Source organism: Natrix helvetica (assembly GCF_964273705.1).
Source record: "Natrix helvetica genome assembly, chromosome: 7".
Lineage (NCBI taxonomy): Eukaryota > Metazoa > Chordata > Lepidosauria > Squamata > Natricidae > Natrix > Natrix helvetica.
Genome location: NC_138558.1, coordinates 711,712 through 727,853, shown reverse-complemented (window position 1 = coordinate 727,853; position 16,142 = coordinate 711,712). Strand labels below are relative to the sequence as shown.

Sequence of the window (16,142 nt, the reverse complement as noted above, 5' to 3'; positions counted from 1 at the left end):
GGAAGCCCCGAGCTGGAGGGAGCCTCCCAAGGCCCAGGGTGGAAAGCGTTCTCAGCAAGAATATTATCCATTCTATTCAATTCCTACCCCCTCCGTCTCCCCTAAAGTGACTCTGGGCAACCGACTGCAAGCTTAGTGGCAGGAGAAGGCCCGGGGGGGGGGGGGGGGGCGTCCCTGTTGGCAGCCCTGGGGGGAGCTGGGGGGAGGGGAGGGCTTCAGGCAGATGGAGGGAGCTGGTGGAAGGCCAGTTGAGGGAGGCACCCAGAAGCCCCTTTCCATCTCCTGCTGTTAAAATATTTGGTTCTGAATGGGTTGGTTGTTTTAAACTATCGCATTAAGGGTGGATCTCTTGCCCTGCAGGGGAGGGGAGGCTTTTCACATACAGCTAGTCCTCGACTTAGGACCACAATTGAGCCCAAAATTTCCATTGCTAAGCAGGACAGCAGTTTTAATTCAAAACGTGCGCCTGGAATTGTGGGAGGGGGGGGATAATTTTTCCAGGCCAAGCACTGGAGACCCTTCGGCTGTAAGGCCAAGTGGGGAAGGGGGATGGGAGGGAGAGGGAGTCCTGGGTTTCCTCCCCCCCCCTTCTCCTTCCCACAGCAGCCCCTTCTGGGGGGAAGACTGGGGGGGGGGAGACCCACCTGGGCAAAAGACCTGGGCAAAAGAGGAGGAGCACATTCCCTCCCCAGCCGCTGAGCCCCCTCCCTACAAATAAAAGTCCAAAATGGCGTCAAGCTGGAGCTTTGAAACTTGAAAACAGACCAACTTTTCTTGAGGCTTCTCCCTCCCGAAGGTAGAAAGGAGGCCAATCCATCATTGCCTTGGCTGGTTCCAGTGCCACTCAAATACTTCTGCAGCCCCGGTCTCTGGAGGTCCCCTTTCCAAGACAGGGACTCCTTCAGAGGGGGAGCCTTCTTCTCCTGCCCCCCCCCACACACAACCTGGCCCCTTTCTCTCCTCCCTAAAGATGCCCATGGGGGGACCCCCAGACATTTGGAGGGCACCAAGCCAACCGGTAAAACTGCTTAGCTGGCAGCCAGGATCCCCTGGCAGGGGCGTCTCATTCCTCCGGGCGCATCCGTTGCCAGAGGCAAAGGTAACGTTGATCACAGGCGGCCCCCTTGGCTAACCACCCCGAGAGGGGCTGCCAGAATCAATCACCGACATCTCCTGAGGCGACGGCACCACCGCCTCAGACGGAGGCAAACCCAACACTAGGAAACCCTCAATTGCCGTAACCGCTCCGAAGGCCAAGCGCCCAGACGGCCCTCCCCAGGACAGTGCTAGAAAAGGGCCCCGCTACTCCAGAGTGGAGCCCTCCTCCCTCCGGTCCTTCCAGGAGCCCCCTGGAATTGGAGAGGAAGAGAAGAAAGAGCCGGGGAGACAGGATGGCAGCCTCCCGGTATTTGAGGGGCTGCCCCAAAGAAGAGGGGCTCATCCTGTCCTCCAAAGGACCCGAAGGCGGAACAAGAAGCAACGGGTGGAAACTAATCAAGGAGAGAAGCAACCTGGAATTCAGGAGGAATTTCCTGACAGTGAGGACAATCAGTGGAACTGTCTGCCTCCAGAAGTTATGGGTTCTCCCATCGCTGGAGGTTTTCAAGAAGAGACTGGACTGCCATTTTTCTGGGATGGTATAAGCAGAGTCTCCTGCTGGAGCAGGGGGTTGGACTAGAAGACCTCCAAGCTCCCTTCTTCTTATTTCAATCAGCAAAGATCATAACCCTCCTCAAACTGAACATGATGGAGAACTTGGCATGGAGGACTTTGATCCCAAGTTCAGAGAAGGCGCAGGAAGACAATCTTGGACCTGGATCTGCAAAGGCCCCCACAAGTCACCCAGTTCTGGTAGACAAATGCAGCTACATTCTGCTCTGGTCTACCCTTCCATTTGTTGCTAAATGGGCAGAGCTGCACTTAAGCTCCAGAGCCTTAAGGGCTGGCCCTGTCTTGAATCCAGAGGTTGCTTTAAGGCTCAAGGGATGTCCACCTCTTACTTTGGATGTAGTATTGCTCTAGAATAGAGGTGTCCAACCGTGGCAACTTCAAGACTTGTGGATTTAGTATGTCTTCACAAATAGAATAACAGAATTGGAAGGGACCTTGGAGGTCTTCTAGTCCAACCCCCTGCCTAGGCAGGAAACCCTACACCAGACAAATGGATATCCAACATCTTCTTAAAAACACATCCATTATCCAACAACATTAAAAATATACAATACATAAAAATTATAATTAAAAATAATTAATTATTTAAAATGAAAACAGGAAACAAACTCAAAGGGCAGACTGGATGGAGCACTAGGTCTTTTCCTGCAGTTGGGTTTCTATCTTTGTTATGACAAAGTTTGAGTAATTCCACCTCTGTGATTTTCACTGCAAATTCTGGGTCCCACCCCCACCCCCACCCCCACCCCAGTTACCCTGTTCCTCGGCCCAGCCGTCTTTCTCCAAAGGGGAAAAGCTTTCCAGGAATCTGGTTAACCGACTTGACAGTTCATTGATGGCAACAAAAGGCCTGCCTCTTCAAAAGCAGAATTAAGGCCAGCTTAATTCCACAGAAGCCGGGAAAAGTCACGGCTAAGGTGATCAATCCACCTGCCAGCCGGGGAGCTCGGTTGTCTGGATTTTCTGCAGGACTTGCACCGGCTCGTCTTGTCTGAGAGGCTGGTTAGGAAGAGGGGGAGAGGGGTCCAGCTCAGGCATTTGTCCAAGCGAGCGCTCAAGCCAGGAAATTGGAGCTCAGAGCCACCAGGGAGACGGGCTGCCTGCTAGCCTACAGTGGGAATCTGGCCAGGGCCAAGCGGAAGCTCCAATTCATCTCCATTAAAGGATGAGGGAAGTGTCAAATTAGGGAAGGAGGGCAAAGATTCATCTGTCTGTCTGTCCATCCATCCATCTTCATCTCTCTCTCTCTCTCTCTATCCATCTGTGTCTCTGCCTGTCTGCCTGTCTATCATCTGTCTGCCTGTCTGCCTGTCTGTCTATCATCTGTCTGTCTGTCTGTCTATCTATCAATCATCTATCTATCAATCATCAATTGTTTTTGTATACCACACAATCAGCACAAAAACACCCCACATTCCCAGCAAAGGCAGCCCACAGTGGTTATAAAACCAGCTGCGCTTGGACCGTGGGAGAGGAGGTTTCTCCATCCTGCGTTGCAACATCGGGCCACAAATGAAACCCTGATCTAGGGACACCATCCCACAGCTGGGATCAATGCTGACCTGACGAAAGCAACGAAGGAAGGGAGCAGAGGAGGCATTTGCATCCTATAGGGGACTTCAGCCATCTTTGCAACCAGGCTGAGACCAAGAAATCAGGTGTCCCAAACGACCCCCCCCCCTTGGCACCCGTGGATTGGGACCCAGCAGGGAGGAGGTAAGCCTGAACAGGGAGAGTCTCCTGGCAGGAGGAGCCACTGTGGTGGAAATCATTCGATCCCAGCACTACCATATTTAGCCTATGTGCAAATTGGAAATGGCTGCCTGGGGCCAACACATTTGATAGCAAGAAAGGAGGGGGGGCGCATGCTAAAAAAAAAACACCAAAAGAGACAGAAAAGGAAGTTACCAATTCACATGTTTCCCGTTGTTTCTCTGAGCTCTTAAAGGAATGATATAATTTAACCTTTTAACTATTTTCCCACTTGTTTTAGAACTTGTGCGCTGCTCATTGGCCCCTTACAGGGAGATGGGCAGCATAAAAAAATCAATTCATCAGCCAGCCAATCGATCCTTGCAGAGGCCTCCACTGGTGGCTACGGGAGGCACATTCTTCAGGAAGCTTTTTGCAATTTCAGATATTTTTGCCAACGATCTGATCTTTGCCTTGCAATGGGGACAAATGACACCGAAAAAACCTTTGACACACCAGCTGTGTCAGAGAACGGAGATCTGTGGACAGGTGGCAATTATACCCAACCCACCTCCCTCCTCCTCCTGTTCTCCCCACAACAATCTCTCTGTGGGGCGAGTTGGGCTGATCAAGGGCGATTGGCCCAAAGTCACCCAGCTGGCTTCCATGCCTGAGGTGGGAGCTGGATTCCCTGCCTCCAGCGTTTGAGGCCGGGGACCTGAGCCAGTAGAGCAGAAGGGTTCAGCCTTGGCAACCTGAAGGCTTGTGGACTTGAACTCCCAGAATTGCCCAGCCACTTATAGCAGTTCTGGGAGTTGAAGTCCACAAGGCTCCTCCTGCAATAGCCAGGTCAGTTACTTGTACAGAATAATTCTTTTGAAGCATGAATCCCCAATGCTTTTACCAACTCAACTCAACAATCCAAAACCACATAGCCAGATACAAACTCTAGTACTCCTTTCCGCAGACTTTCAGCCTGTATTTTGAACTTCTACCCATTTTCAGCCAAGGAGGGTTGCTCCACAGCTTCTCCCCTTCTTCAAAGGTTACAGAAGTGGACTGGAGTCATTAGAGGGAAACTTCACAAACGCAACGTAGAAGACGGCCGATTAAATGGAGGGGAGTAGCCGAGAACAACCCTTGCAGGGAACACACTGGGGTGGTCGACATCAGCCAAGCCTTTGGCCTTTGGCACCAACTGAAGAAGGGCTGCCATGTCATGGGAACCAACTGGGCCCTTTGATTCGGTGGATGTTGGGTTGGTCAAACCGCATGAAAAACTGAGCCCAATTCTGGACATCATAGACCGAGGGAGGTTCTGGGACCCTGAAACCCGAACAGGACAAAATCTGAAGAAAAGCAGGGGAGGGAACGGATGGCCGGGACCATCTGACTCCAAGGGCCCGACAAAGAATACCAGGAACCCCTCGGGGCTGTTTCAAGCACCTGTCGGGGACGCTTTCAGGCACTGAGGCGAAGTCTCGTCTCAGGGGTCCCAAAGACTCCCCATTTTTGGGTCTTAGTCCTTATCATCTGGTGCCTCCGTCCAAGTTCAGAGGAGGGCTTCTCCACTGTGTCCAAGCAGCGGGGCTGCCAACCTGGCTTTTCCAGGACGCGCCACCCCTCCCTCCAGGGCAGCAAAGGTTTGGGGAGGGAGCCCCTCTGGTTTTGAAAGCCCCCCCCCAACTGCCTTGGCCCAGAAGGGGAAAGCGGGAGGCGGAGGCAAGGGAAGAGCAGGGAGCCGACCCACCCCGGAGGGTTGAGGAAGGCTTGGAGGGGCCCTCCCCACAGCCAATGGGGCACATTCAGCATGCACGCCCATGTGGGCCTTAGAAAGCGGTGGCACTGCATCATCGTGGCAGCCGGGACAAAGCAGGGTGTCTTTCATTGACAAAGATGGTTTAAATGAGAAAGGGCATCAGTCATTGCATCTCGGCCTCATTCAGGCTTCCTCTCCTGCCCGACCCGCCTGCGCTGCCAAGAGGTGACTTAAGCCAGGCCCCTCTGCCTGGGACGCCCCACACGCAGACTGGCACAGCCTGCCTTCCCCACAAAGGGCTCCACTGCTCCCATGGGAGCCTGCCAACCCCGGAGGCTGCCCCTTCCCCACCCCGAGGGCCAAGGTGTCCCCCCTGTCCACGGGTGGAGCATTCCTTCATGAAGAGACCCTCGATGGGGACGGGTGGGGGGGCATGCAAGGAACACCGGTCTTCTCACACCTTTCCCACACGCGCAACAGGAGACAAAGCCTCTCCCCAAACTTTCCCCTGGGTAGACAGAAGTCTGAGGGAGGATGCCAACAGGCTTCTTCCGCCACCGTGGTGAAGCCCACCACAACTCAATGCATCTCGCCGGGGGTCACCAGCCCTTGCCCACAGCTGGTCACCCACCTCTGCCGGGTCCCTTCTGTCCTTGGCACAAGAAAGCCAACGGAGCGCTGAGACACGGTGGCCACCAACTGGAAGGCTATTGAGAGGATCGTGGTGGATAGGGAGAGGGGTCCCTGGCCTGGCGCTCCAACCCTGCCCCACCTCCCCTCCCTCCCCCTCCTCCCTTCCTGCCCGAAGACCTGACGGTCTTTAGTCACACATCTTAAAAGAAGCACAAACGGGGGCAACACAAAGACCTACTTGTCTCAAGTCGATGAAGGCCAGAAGCAGCGTGTCCCCTTGGAACCCAGGCACCGGCCCGGATCTGGCAAACTCTGTGGGAAAGAAGACGGGATGAAAAGCACTTTTAACTCACCATGGACAGGGAGATTGGCAGACGGATGACAGCGGAGACAACGGCGGCTGGGGGGGAGGAGCGCCCCACTTCTAAGGAGTCAGGTCCCCCTCCCCGCCTGCTTTTTGTTCACCCTTCAAATTTTGTGTCATCAAAACGCCATTAATTCCCCCATCCTGACAGCAAGGAAACTGTACTAATTTGACCTGAAATTTATTCCCATGAGCCTCACTGGGGTTCGGAGTCTTCGTTTTGTGAACGGACAAACCATTTGCAAAGAAGAAAAGCATTTGGGAAGTGGGAGGGAAATGGGGAGGGGGTCTCCGATGGAAAAACTTTTCCTCTCGACACAATAAAATCTTCAGCTGTGAAATCCTTTTCAGTTCCGAAAGCTGTTTATATTTGGGGGCACTCAAGGAATTTTCTAATTTCATGCCTGTCACCATGATCCAGGCCCATTTGTCAAAAATAAATAAACCGGGCTGCTCCATTAATTATGCTGCCGCAGAAGAACGTCTCTCGCAGATATGATACCCTGGACAAAGAGTGGAGAGGGCCAAGCGCTCCCCTCCTGGAGGAGAATATCAATTATTTTGAAGGGGGCCAGTTGAGCAGCGGTGGAGAAGAATCAGAATCACGAATGAGGAACAACGAGGGTCTCTGGGGAGAGGGGGGGGCTCTCTCCAGCATCTCCGCCTAAACCAGACAGCTGGGCTACAGTTGTGCAGACCAGCCTCCCCCCCCCCCATCCTCTGCTGACTAGGAACTGCACCCGTGGTGCTTAACTTAACTTTATTCAATTTCTAGGCGCTCTAACTAGAACCCAGGGAAGACGTTGGGGAAAGCTGGTGGAAACCCAGCAACGGGGGGGGGGGAAGCGGAAGACGGGAGCCTCCCAGGACTGGCCATGCTGAAGGAAAACACCACCTTCTTCGGCTCTCTCCTTCCTTCCAGAGCTGCTCCCCGGTTGGCCAAGAAACCGCCAGGGAAGACTCTCCTTTCAATGGCCGAGCGAGTTCCTGGCCGCCTGATTCTCCAGCATCATCAGGTCAAGAGGCCGAAGAGACGCGGGGGCCGAGAGTTGGTGCCCCCCCTTCAAAGCCCCTGCGCACCCTAGAAGCCAACCGGGCAGGGCACCTTTGTAAGGAAGGCCAACAGGACGGAGGAATTCAGGGTCTCATAAGGGGAGGGGCCCTTTGGGGTGGAAGGGAGGCCTGAGAATCCCCCTTGAACTGGAAACAGCCTCTGTGGACGTTCTCTCAGGGACACGGGGGCCCCAGTCCAGCTTTCAGGAAGGACCCCTCTGACTGATTTGGCTCTGCAGCCCCCTTCCTCCGAACGGGGCTTCAAGGGAGGCCCAGAGCTCCAGGAGGCAGTTGGCTTCCCTGGGCCCAGGCACCTCCTCTCAGCCCTGGGTAGAAGAGAGCAGGGGCCAAGAGCAGGGACCCCTCCAGGCAGCCCCCAGGAGTCAGCACCGATTCAAAGGCACCCTCCCCCCCCCCCAAAAAAGGGTGTATCCAGCAGATGCCCAGCAGGGGGGAAATGCTGGGCAAACGCCTTGAAAAGGCAGCCTATGGAGAAGCTCTCAGAACTGAAGAAGCTTCTTAGGGGAGAAGTGACAGGAGGCCTTCAAAGAAAAAAAGGCCATGGAAAAAGCCCCTTGGGGCAAGGCAGTTAACCAGGGGGACAGGGCAACCGCTGGGGCGAGTAATTGAAGAGGAGACCCCTCCAGGGATTCCAGTCGTTCTGGGTTCGTGCCTCCCGCAAGACCCCTCTCTTCCCTGGGGTGGAGGCCTCTGTGCGTCTAGCTAGGGGACCAGCTGAAGGGCCAGGCTTTCTGAGAAGGGCGAGGCCCTCGGACCGTCTCAGCTGCACGAAGGCCACTCCACCCTGCTCTGAAGACGTGAAAAAGAGACGCAGGGGTTGAGCTTGGCCCCCACCTAAGGAAAGGAAGAACTTGCTGCAGCCCCCCCCCCCCCCCAGCACACAAAGCAGGCGTGAGACGGGTGCTGGAAGCAGCCCCAGGAGGGAACCAGCCATTGTCCCCCAACTGCTGTGGCCACCCGGGAAATGCCTATCCAAAGTTGGAGGGGCCCTTGGAGGTCTTCTACTCCAACCCTGCTAAAGGTCTTATTCCTGCAAATGGTTCCCCAAACTCTACTTGAACCCCCCCCTCCCCCCGGTGACGGAGCAGCCACAGCTTCTGAGGACAAGTGTTCCCCATTCCTCCTTCACTCTCCGTTGGATCTCTCTCCCAGAGTCTTCAGAAGATCCGTCCCCTTCTTCTTTCCTTCCTCAGCCAGATGTGCTGAGGGCCTGACCCTCAAATAATCCATCCCTTGGCTGAACTTCGCCTGGGCTGCTCTTTGGGGAGGGGCTGATGACTTTCTCTGCAGCTTCACTGGGAGGCTCTTCTTCTGGAGCTGCAATTGGACTCTTGGGATTGCAACCGGAGGGAAGTTTCTTGACCGTGGCAGGCAAAATAATATTTCCATCCATCCGTCTTCAGATCATCCATTACGTTCCAATCACTGATTAATGAAGACGTCGCCCAAACGCCCCAAAGGTGCTTTTTCACAAGACAACTGGCCTTTCTTGGGTTTTTCCTTGAGATGAGATGTTGCTTCCCATCCCGGGAGCTTCTTCTGCTCTTCAGTGAAGGAGAAAACAAGGAGGTCCAGTCCCAGCCTTCTGGAGAAAGCCTCCTTGGGCCTCCCGTAACTGGCATGATGGAGAATCTCCAGAGAGGGCTGGTCCCCAAAAAACAGGGGGGAATTGCTCAGAACAAGAATCTCCATATTCAGCCTCATAACCGGAAGGTTTTAGCTAAGCCACAAAGTCTACCAAGTCTAGTGATGATCTTCCGGGCTAGAACGATGATCAGTCCCAGAAACATCCTCCCTTCCTGGTTCCATGGCTAACCCTCCTTCCTCTCCTTCCTCCTTTTTCCTCTCCTTCCTCCTCCTCCTTTTTCCTCTCCTTCCTCCTCCTGTTCCTTCTCCTTCCTCCTCCTCCTTTCTCCTCTCCTTCCTCCTCCTCCTTTTTCCTCTCCTTCCTCCTCCTCCTTTCTCCTCTCCTTCCTCCTCCTTTTTCCTCTCCTTCCTCCTCCTCTTCCTCCTCCTCTTCCTTCTCCTTCCTCCTCCTCCTTTTTCCTCTCCTTCCTCCTCCTCTTCCTTCTCCTTCCTCCTCCTCCTTTCTCCTCTCCTTCCTCCTCCTTTTTCCTCTCCTTCCTCCTCCTCTTCCTCCTCCTCTTCCTTCTCCTTCCTCCTCCTCCTTTTTCCTCTCCTTCCTCCTCCTCCTTTCTCCTCTCCCTCCTCCTCCTCCTTCCTCCTTCCTCCTCCTTTTTCCCCTCCTTTTTCCTCTCCTTCCAACTCCTCCTCCTCCTTCCTCTCCTTCCTCCTCCTTTTTCCTCTCCTTCCTCCTCCTCCTCCGTCATACGCCTGTTCTTATTATATTGTTTCTTTTCCATTTCGTGCATTGTGAGCCTCCCAGCCTCACACAGCACCAAATGGAACAGAATAAATAAAAATATGATCCCATCTCCTCCTCCTAGTAAAACCATACAATTTATCTTAAGCAGGTCCGTCCAGATTTATGCAATTAATTTATTTATATACTGATGTCATCTCCATGGACTCCTGGCAGTAAAAACAATAATAAACAAAATTGAAACTCCCAAAATACCAAACGTTCATCAAACAAGGAACAGATGGAACCTCTCAGCACCCCGCAAATGACTTGGACACGGCCCAGTTTTCACTAGGGTCCAAAGGGCCTTTAGGTGGCATCAACCCGTCCTCTGCCTCTGCTGCCCTGGTCTCCTGGCAGTGGGGAGCCTGGGTGCCTGGATTCTGCCCGGAGAAGGGATCGATAGCGATCAAAACGAACATGTTGAATGTCACCCGTGACCCCAGCGGTGCCCAAGGAAGGGTGCCAGGCGGCCTACAATCTCAGCCCAATCCTTCTGTCCCTGGAGGCCCCAAGGGGTCTTCAAGAGTCTTTAACAAGAGTTAAAGATTGTATGATAAAATGGGCACAAAATTTTGAAGAACCAATAGTGATGGAAACATGGGAAGAGATCTGGGTAAGAAATGTAAAATTTACACAAGCTCAGAACTTGAGAGAGAATTTCTACAAGATGCTGTACAGATGGCATTTAGATCCAAAAAAGTTAGCCTGTATGTATCTGAATCTACAATCTAAATGTTGGAGATGTGACTGTGCTGATGCCACGTACTACCATATTTGGTGGACTTGTAAAAAAGTTAAAGCATTTTGGATAAAAATATGGTGGGTTATTCAAAATATGCTGAAAAAGAGGATAAAGTTCACACCCCAGTTGTTTTTGTTAGGCATAGTTTCAGACTGTACTGTTATAGAGACTAATTTGATTTTGAAGTTAACGACGGCAGCAAGATTGTTGGTGGCGCAATACTGGAAGAAGGAAGAGTTGCCTACCATCCAAGAATGGACGTTAAAAGTAGTAAACTTAGCAGAGATGGCCAAAATCTCAGCGTATCTGAAGGACCACTCAGATGAGAAGTACAAGCTGGACTGGAGAAGATGGATTGACTATATCCAAAACAAATACCGGACTAAAAAAATTCAGTTAGCTTATGAATGAAGGCATAAGGAATGCTACAATTTATTCAAAGCTAGTTTAATAAAGTGGGAGTTAAAGCACAAGAATAGTAACATGTTAAAATTAGTTAGCTTATGTTAGCATACGGTTGTTAAATGTTTATACCCTGCATTTTGCTCTGGGAGGGAGGGGGGAGGGAGGGAGGGAGGGAAGAGGGGTAGGGGTGGGAGAAGAGGGAAGGGTAAGGGGGTAATAATTGTAAAACTTATTTTAAAAAATTTAATAATAAAAAAAAGAGTCCTCCTTGAGGAAGGTGGGGGAATGGAAGGAAGCTCCTTCTGCGCCAAGAGGTTGGGCCAGCAACCCACTGGCTGCACCTGCTGCCCTTGCCCCACGGACGCTGGGTGGGACCAGCTGCTCCCTCTTAAGGACCCCAGCAAGCGAGGGGGGGGCGGGCGTTCAAAGAGAGACAGGAGGACCCCGAGGCTTCTCCAAGGAAGCGGAAGAAAGGCAGCCCTGATCAGAGCCAGCTGGCCTTGGGGGAGACCAAAAGTCAGAACAGGAGGAGGAGGAGGAGGAGACGAAGAAGAAGAAGAATTATGGGATGGAAGAGAGCTAGGGGACCCTGCCCCTGAATGGGTCCTGAGGGGTCCGAAGGGGTTGATCTGGGGACCTTTCCCCAGGATGAAGTCCCGACTTCTCCAGCCAGGCTCGCCTTCCCACTGGATGCTCTTCCTCTGCCTGGTTGCGAGGGATCCTGAACAAGATCCGTTACAGGTAGTCCTCGACTTACAACAGTCCATTTAGTGACCGTTCAAAGTTACAACAGCACTGAAAACAAGAGACCTAGGACATTTTTCACACTTACGGCTGTTCTAGCATCCCAGTGGCCACATGATTTACATTTGGATGCTTGGTTCATATTTATGACGGTCTCCGTGTCCTGAAGTCATGTGATCCCCTTTTGCTACCTTCTGACAAGCAAAGTCGTCAAGGAAGACAAGGTTCACTTAACGAATCTGGCAAGAAAAGCTGTAAATCGGGGCAGAACTCACTTGACAAATGTCTCACTCAGCAACCTAAATTCTGGGCTCAATTGTGGCCGTAAGCCAAGGACCACCTGCACAGAAAAGAAAAGCTGTGAGGTCTTCAGCCCTGGGATGCAAAAAAGGCAGAAATTACCAGAATTCCCCAGAAACCCAGCAGTGGGGAAAGAGGCATCAGCTGAGCAGCTTCATGTCGGGAACCGTCACCCGGGGCCGAATTCAGTGGGCACCCTTGGAAAAGAAACGGGGGAGGGGGGACTGACTGTGGTCCCTGGCAGAGGCTGGGCGTTTACAGGAGCAGCCATTTTTTCAGTGCCGTTGCAACTTTGAACGGTCACTAAATGAATGGTGGTAAGTCGAGGACTGCCTCTGGTTCTCCCCCTCTCGTCCTTAACAGAGAAACAAGAAGGAAATTATCTGCCGTCAGAATCCAACCTGACCAGCCCTGAAACTCCCCAAACAGCCGCATCCTTTCGGCCTCCTTTCGGCTTCTCCTCCTGCTCAGTCAGGCTGCCAGCAAAACCCCCCGGACTTCATGTCCTACGAGGGGAGCCAGGAAAGGAAGGAGGGCGTCCCTCTGCCATTGACCTGCCCAAGTGGCGCTTCGGGACTTGGCTGCCCCCATTCCACAAAGATCAGCCGGAGGAGGATAAATTTCAGCCCTGGCACCTTCTCAAGCAGGGGCCTCCAAACCTGGCCCCTTTAAGACTGGTGGACTTCAATTCCCAGGTTAGGGTTAGGATGCTGCAACTGGGGGATTCTGGGAGTTGAAGTCCACCAGTCTTAAAGGGGCCGGGTTTGGAGGCCCCTGCTCTAAGGTTCTTTCCAAAGCCTTTGAGAGGACCTCTCCGTCCTCTTTTGGGGAGAAGGGACGTTGCAGGAGAAGACAGGTGGAGCCCGAAGGCGGCATCAAACACATCATCAGTCTGGCCTCTCGATGCCCCCAATAAGTGACCGAAGTCCATCCCCCTCAGAAGCCTTCTGAGACTTCTCTGCCGCCAACTGCCAATTGACCTTGACCGTTAGAAGGTCAGATTCATGCAAACGGGAAGCATGGAATAAATCCAGGGTGCTTTGAACTGTCTCCTGGTCTCTTGCCCCTGACGCTAATTGTGACAGGGTCACATCCTGAGGAGAGGCACGGGAGCCACAAAACTCAACACAGTGGCCACAGTGGTGCCTTTCTAGGCACATCTTTTTTCACCGCAAGCTGTAAACTCTGAGTAGAAGCAACCTGGGATTAAGGAGAAACTTCCTGACAGTGGGCACAATTAACCAGTGGAACAGCTTGCCACCAGAAGTTGTGGGTGCTCCGTCACTGGAGGCCTTTAAGGAGAGACTGTGGGCAGCCACTTGTCTGAAACGGTAGAAGGTCTCCTGCTGGAGCAGGGGGCTGGACTAGAAGACCTCCAAGGTCCCCTTCCAACCCTGTTCTTCTCTTATTTCTTTGAGCCCCCCCCCCACCGCCTTCGGCTCCCTCCCTCCCGTGAGCGTTTCCGCAGCCCAAGCCAGGGCCATGCTTACGTTCGCACTCGGCCACGTCCAGGCTGAAGAGCTGCAGGGCGGCCAGGGACAGCTGCCGGACTTCGGCTTCCAGGAGCTGCTGCATCAGCGAGGTGGAGAGATGCTTGCAGGCAGACATGCAGGCTGTCTGCGCCACCTTGCCCTGGAAAGCAAAGAGAGGGGCTCCGGGTGAGTCTGGGAAAGGAGGAGCCCGGGAGAAGAGCAGCCCCCAGCAGCCCCCTTTCCCAACCCCCTCGTTACAGGTTGTCCTTGACTTACAGTTACCTGTTTAGTGACCGTTCAAAGTCACAGCAGCACTGAAAACCATTTTTCACACTTATGACCGCTGCAGAATCCACGCGGTCACATGATCAAAATTCAGGTGCTTGCCAAATGACTCCTATTTATGACGGTCACAGTGTCCTGGGGTCACATGATCCCCTTTTGCGATCTTCGGACCCGCAAAGCCGATGGGGGGAGCCACAGCAGCACAATTTAACAACTGCAATTATTCTCTTAACAACCATGCCGAAGAAAGTCATAAAATGGGGCGAAACTCACTGAACAGCTGTCTCATTTAGCAACGGAAATTTGGGGCTCGACTGTGGTCGTAAGTCGAGCGCTGCCTATACCCATTAGAGGCGAAAGAGTTCTGCTTGGCTCTGCCATCGCTTGGCATCCTCCAGCCCAGCTTCCAATAAACTTCACCCCAAAGAGGCCTCGGCTTCTGAGGGCTTCCCCAGCGCTCGCTCTCTGCCTCCGGCCCTTTCCTGGCTCTTCCTCGCAGCCGGATCCATCTCAGCACGCAGAGAGGATCAGCATTTCTCACCCTGGGAGGTGAGCCCCAACAAACCCCACTCGCCCCCCCTGAAGCCCCCCCCCCCATCCAGAGAGACCCTTTTTTCCTCCTCCTCCTCCTCCTGCCCAAGCCATCTGCAAAGACCTTCAAGGCCAATCGGGGATGGGGGGGGGGGTATCCCTTTACCTTACCTTTACCTTTATTTCAATTTTTATACCGCCCCCTCTCCCCAAAGGAAATAGATAAAATGGACTACAAACATGCAAACATAAAAACATAGAAGAGGAGGCAATACAACACTGTACAGGTAAAGCAGATAAAAACAGTATATAAACAATCCTAAAAAATACCCAATTAAAATTACCCAGTTAAAATATATCTGCCAAGAGGTATAATGAGGTTATGAATGGTCCAGGCCGGCTAAACGGAACAGGTGAGTCTTCAGTTTTCGTCGAAAGGAGAGAAAGTCGGTGGTGGTTCTGATATCGGGGGGGGGAGGTCATTCCAGAGGGTTGGGCCCATCACAGAGAAGGCTCTACTCCTAGGTGTCGCCCGTTGGCACTGCCTGGTGGACGGCACCCGGAGGAGCCCCTCCCTGTGAGAGCGAATCGGTCGCAGGGAAGTGTGTGGTAGGATGCGATCCCGCAAGTACCTAAGTCCTGAGCCATGGAGCGCTTTAAAGATGGTGATTATCACCTTGAAACGCACCTGAAAGACCACAGGCAGCCAGTGCAGCTCGCGCAGGAGCGGTGTTACGTGGGAGTACCTAGTACTCCCAAAAATAGCCCGCGCTGCTGCGTTCTGGACTAGCTGCAGTCTTCGAGCGCGTCCCAAGGGAAGCCCCATGTAGAGAGCATTGCAGTAGTCCAGGCGAGACGTCACCAGTGCATGAGTGACCGTGCGTAGGGCATCCCGGTCCAGTAGGGGGCGTAATTGGCGCACCAGGCAAACCTGGTGGAACGCCCCCCTTGCCACGGCTGTCATCCATTGACAGCCGGGCATCTAGGAGGACGCCCAAATTGCGCGCCCGTTCCACAGGGGGCAATTGCTCGCCCCCTATGGTCAGCGATGGATCCCAGAGTTTAATCCCCCCACCCAGAGGGCTTCTCTTCCAGAGTGGGCACCAGGCACCCCCGATGCCACCTGCAAAGTCTGCTTGAACACCCAGAGGGCGAAGGTAGCGCCCTCTGCAGCCTGGCACCTGCCTTCCAGGAAGGGGCAGCTGCACTTTGCCCAATGCCAGGAAAGGCGCCTTTGGCGAGAGATGCCTGTTCTGCTCTCCTGCAGAGAGAAGCTCAGAATGGGGCCGGGGGCCGTCAGAAGGCCAGGGGGGCATCAAAGGAAGGGAAATGGGCTTAGGTCAGCTGAAGCCAGCGGGGGATTAGGGAAAGAGGATTGGGCTTTAGAGGGAGAGCTTCCCAAAGATTTCCCTCTCTGCCCCCTCCCCACCCCCTTGATCTCTGCGTCCTGAGGAACATCAGCCCCAGCCGGACGAGGGGGAGGGGGAGGGGGAGGGAGGAGGAGGAGGGGGAGGGAGGAGGGGGTGGGGAGGGGGCTTTCCTGCTTCCCAGTGCAGAGAGATGCAGAATCTTCTTTTTAAAGAATCCTTGGGTGAAACTTATTGGACCAAGCAAAACACAGCAGTTATTTCCATGGTATCAGCAAGATCCTGAACAAGATCCGTTACAAGTAGTCCTCGACTTACAACAGTTCATTTAGTAATGGTTCGAAGTTACAACGGCACTGAAAAAAGTGACTTAGGGATGCTTTTTGCACTTACACCCATGGCAGCCTCCCTGGGGTCATGTGATCAAAATTCAGATGCTTGGCCATTGACTCGCATTTGTGACGGTTGCCGGGTTCTGGGATAATGTTATCCCTTTGGTAGCCTTCTGATCAGCTAAGTCAATGGGGAAGATTAATTCTCATTTAACAACCGCGTTAGTTAATTTAACAACTGCAATGATTCACTTAACAACCGTGGTGAGAAAGGTTGTAAAATGGGGCAAAACCCGCTTAACAAATGTCTCACTTAGCCACTTACATTTTGGGCTCAATAATTCAAAGGCTACCCGTATATCTTTTTAGCTCCATTTTCATAGTGAAAAATCTGAAGTGGCCAGAT

At 53.1% G+C, this 16,142-nt stretch overlaps 1 protein-coding gene across 1 annotated transcript in view; it reads right to left on the bottom strand.

Annotated features, from left to right (window-relative positions):
* LOC309395335 (exocyst complex component 6B-like) overlaps positions 1-16,142 on the bottom strand; it is a 70,135-nt gene that overhangs the window by 27,572 nt on the left and 26,421 nt on the right. The window contains exons 11-12 of the mRNA XM_081959482.1: positions 13,240-13,381; positions 5,994-6,067 (exon numbers count right to left, since the gene is read on the bottom strand). Of these exons, the coding sequence (XP_081815608.1) occupies positions 5,994-6,067; positions 13,240-13,381 (216 nt within the window). The remainder of the gene's footprint in view (positions 1-5,993; positions 6,068-13,239; positions 13,382-16,142) is intronic.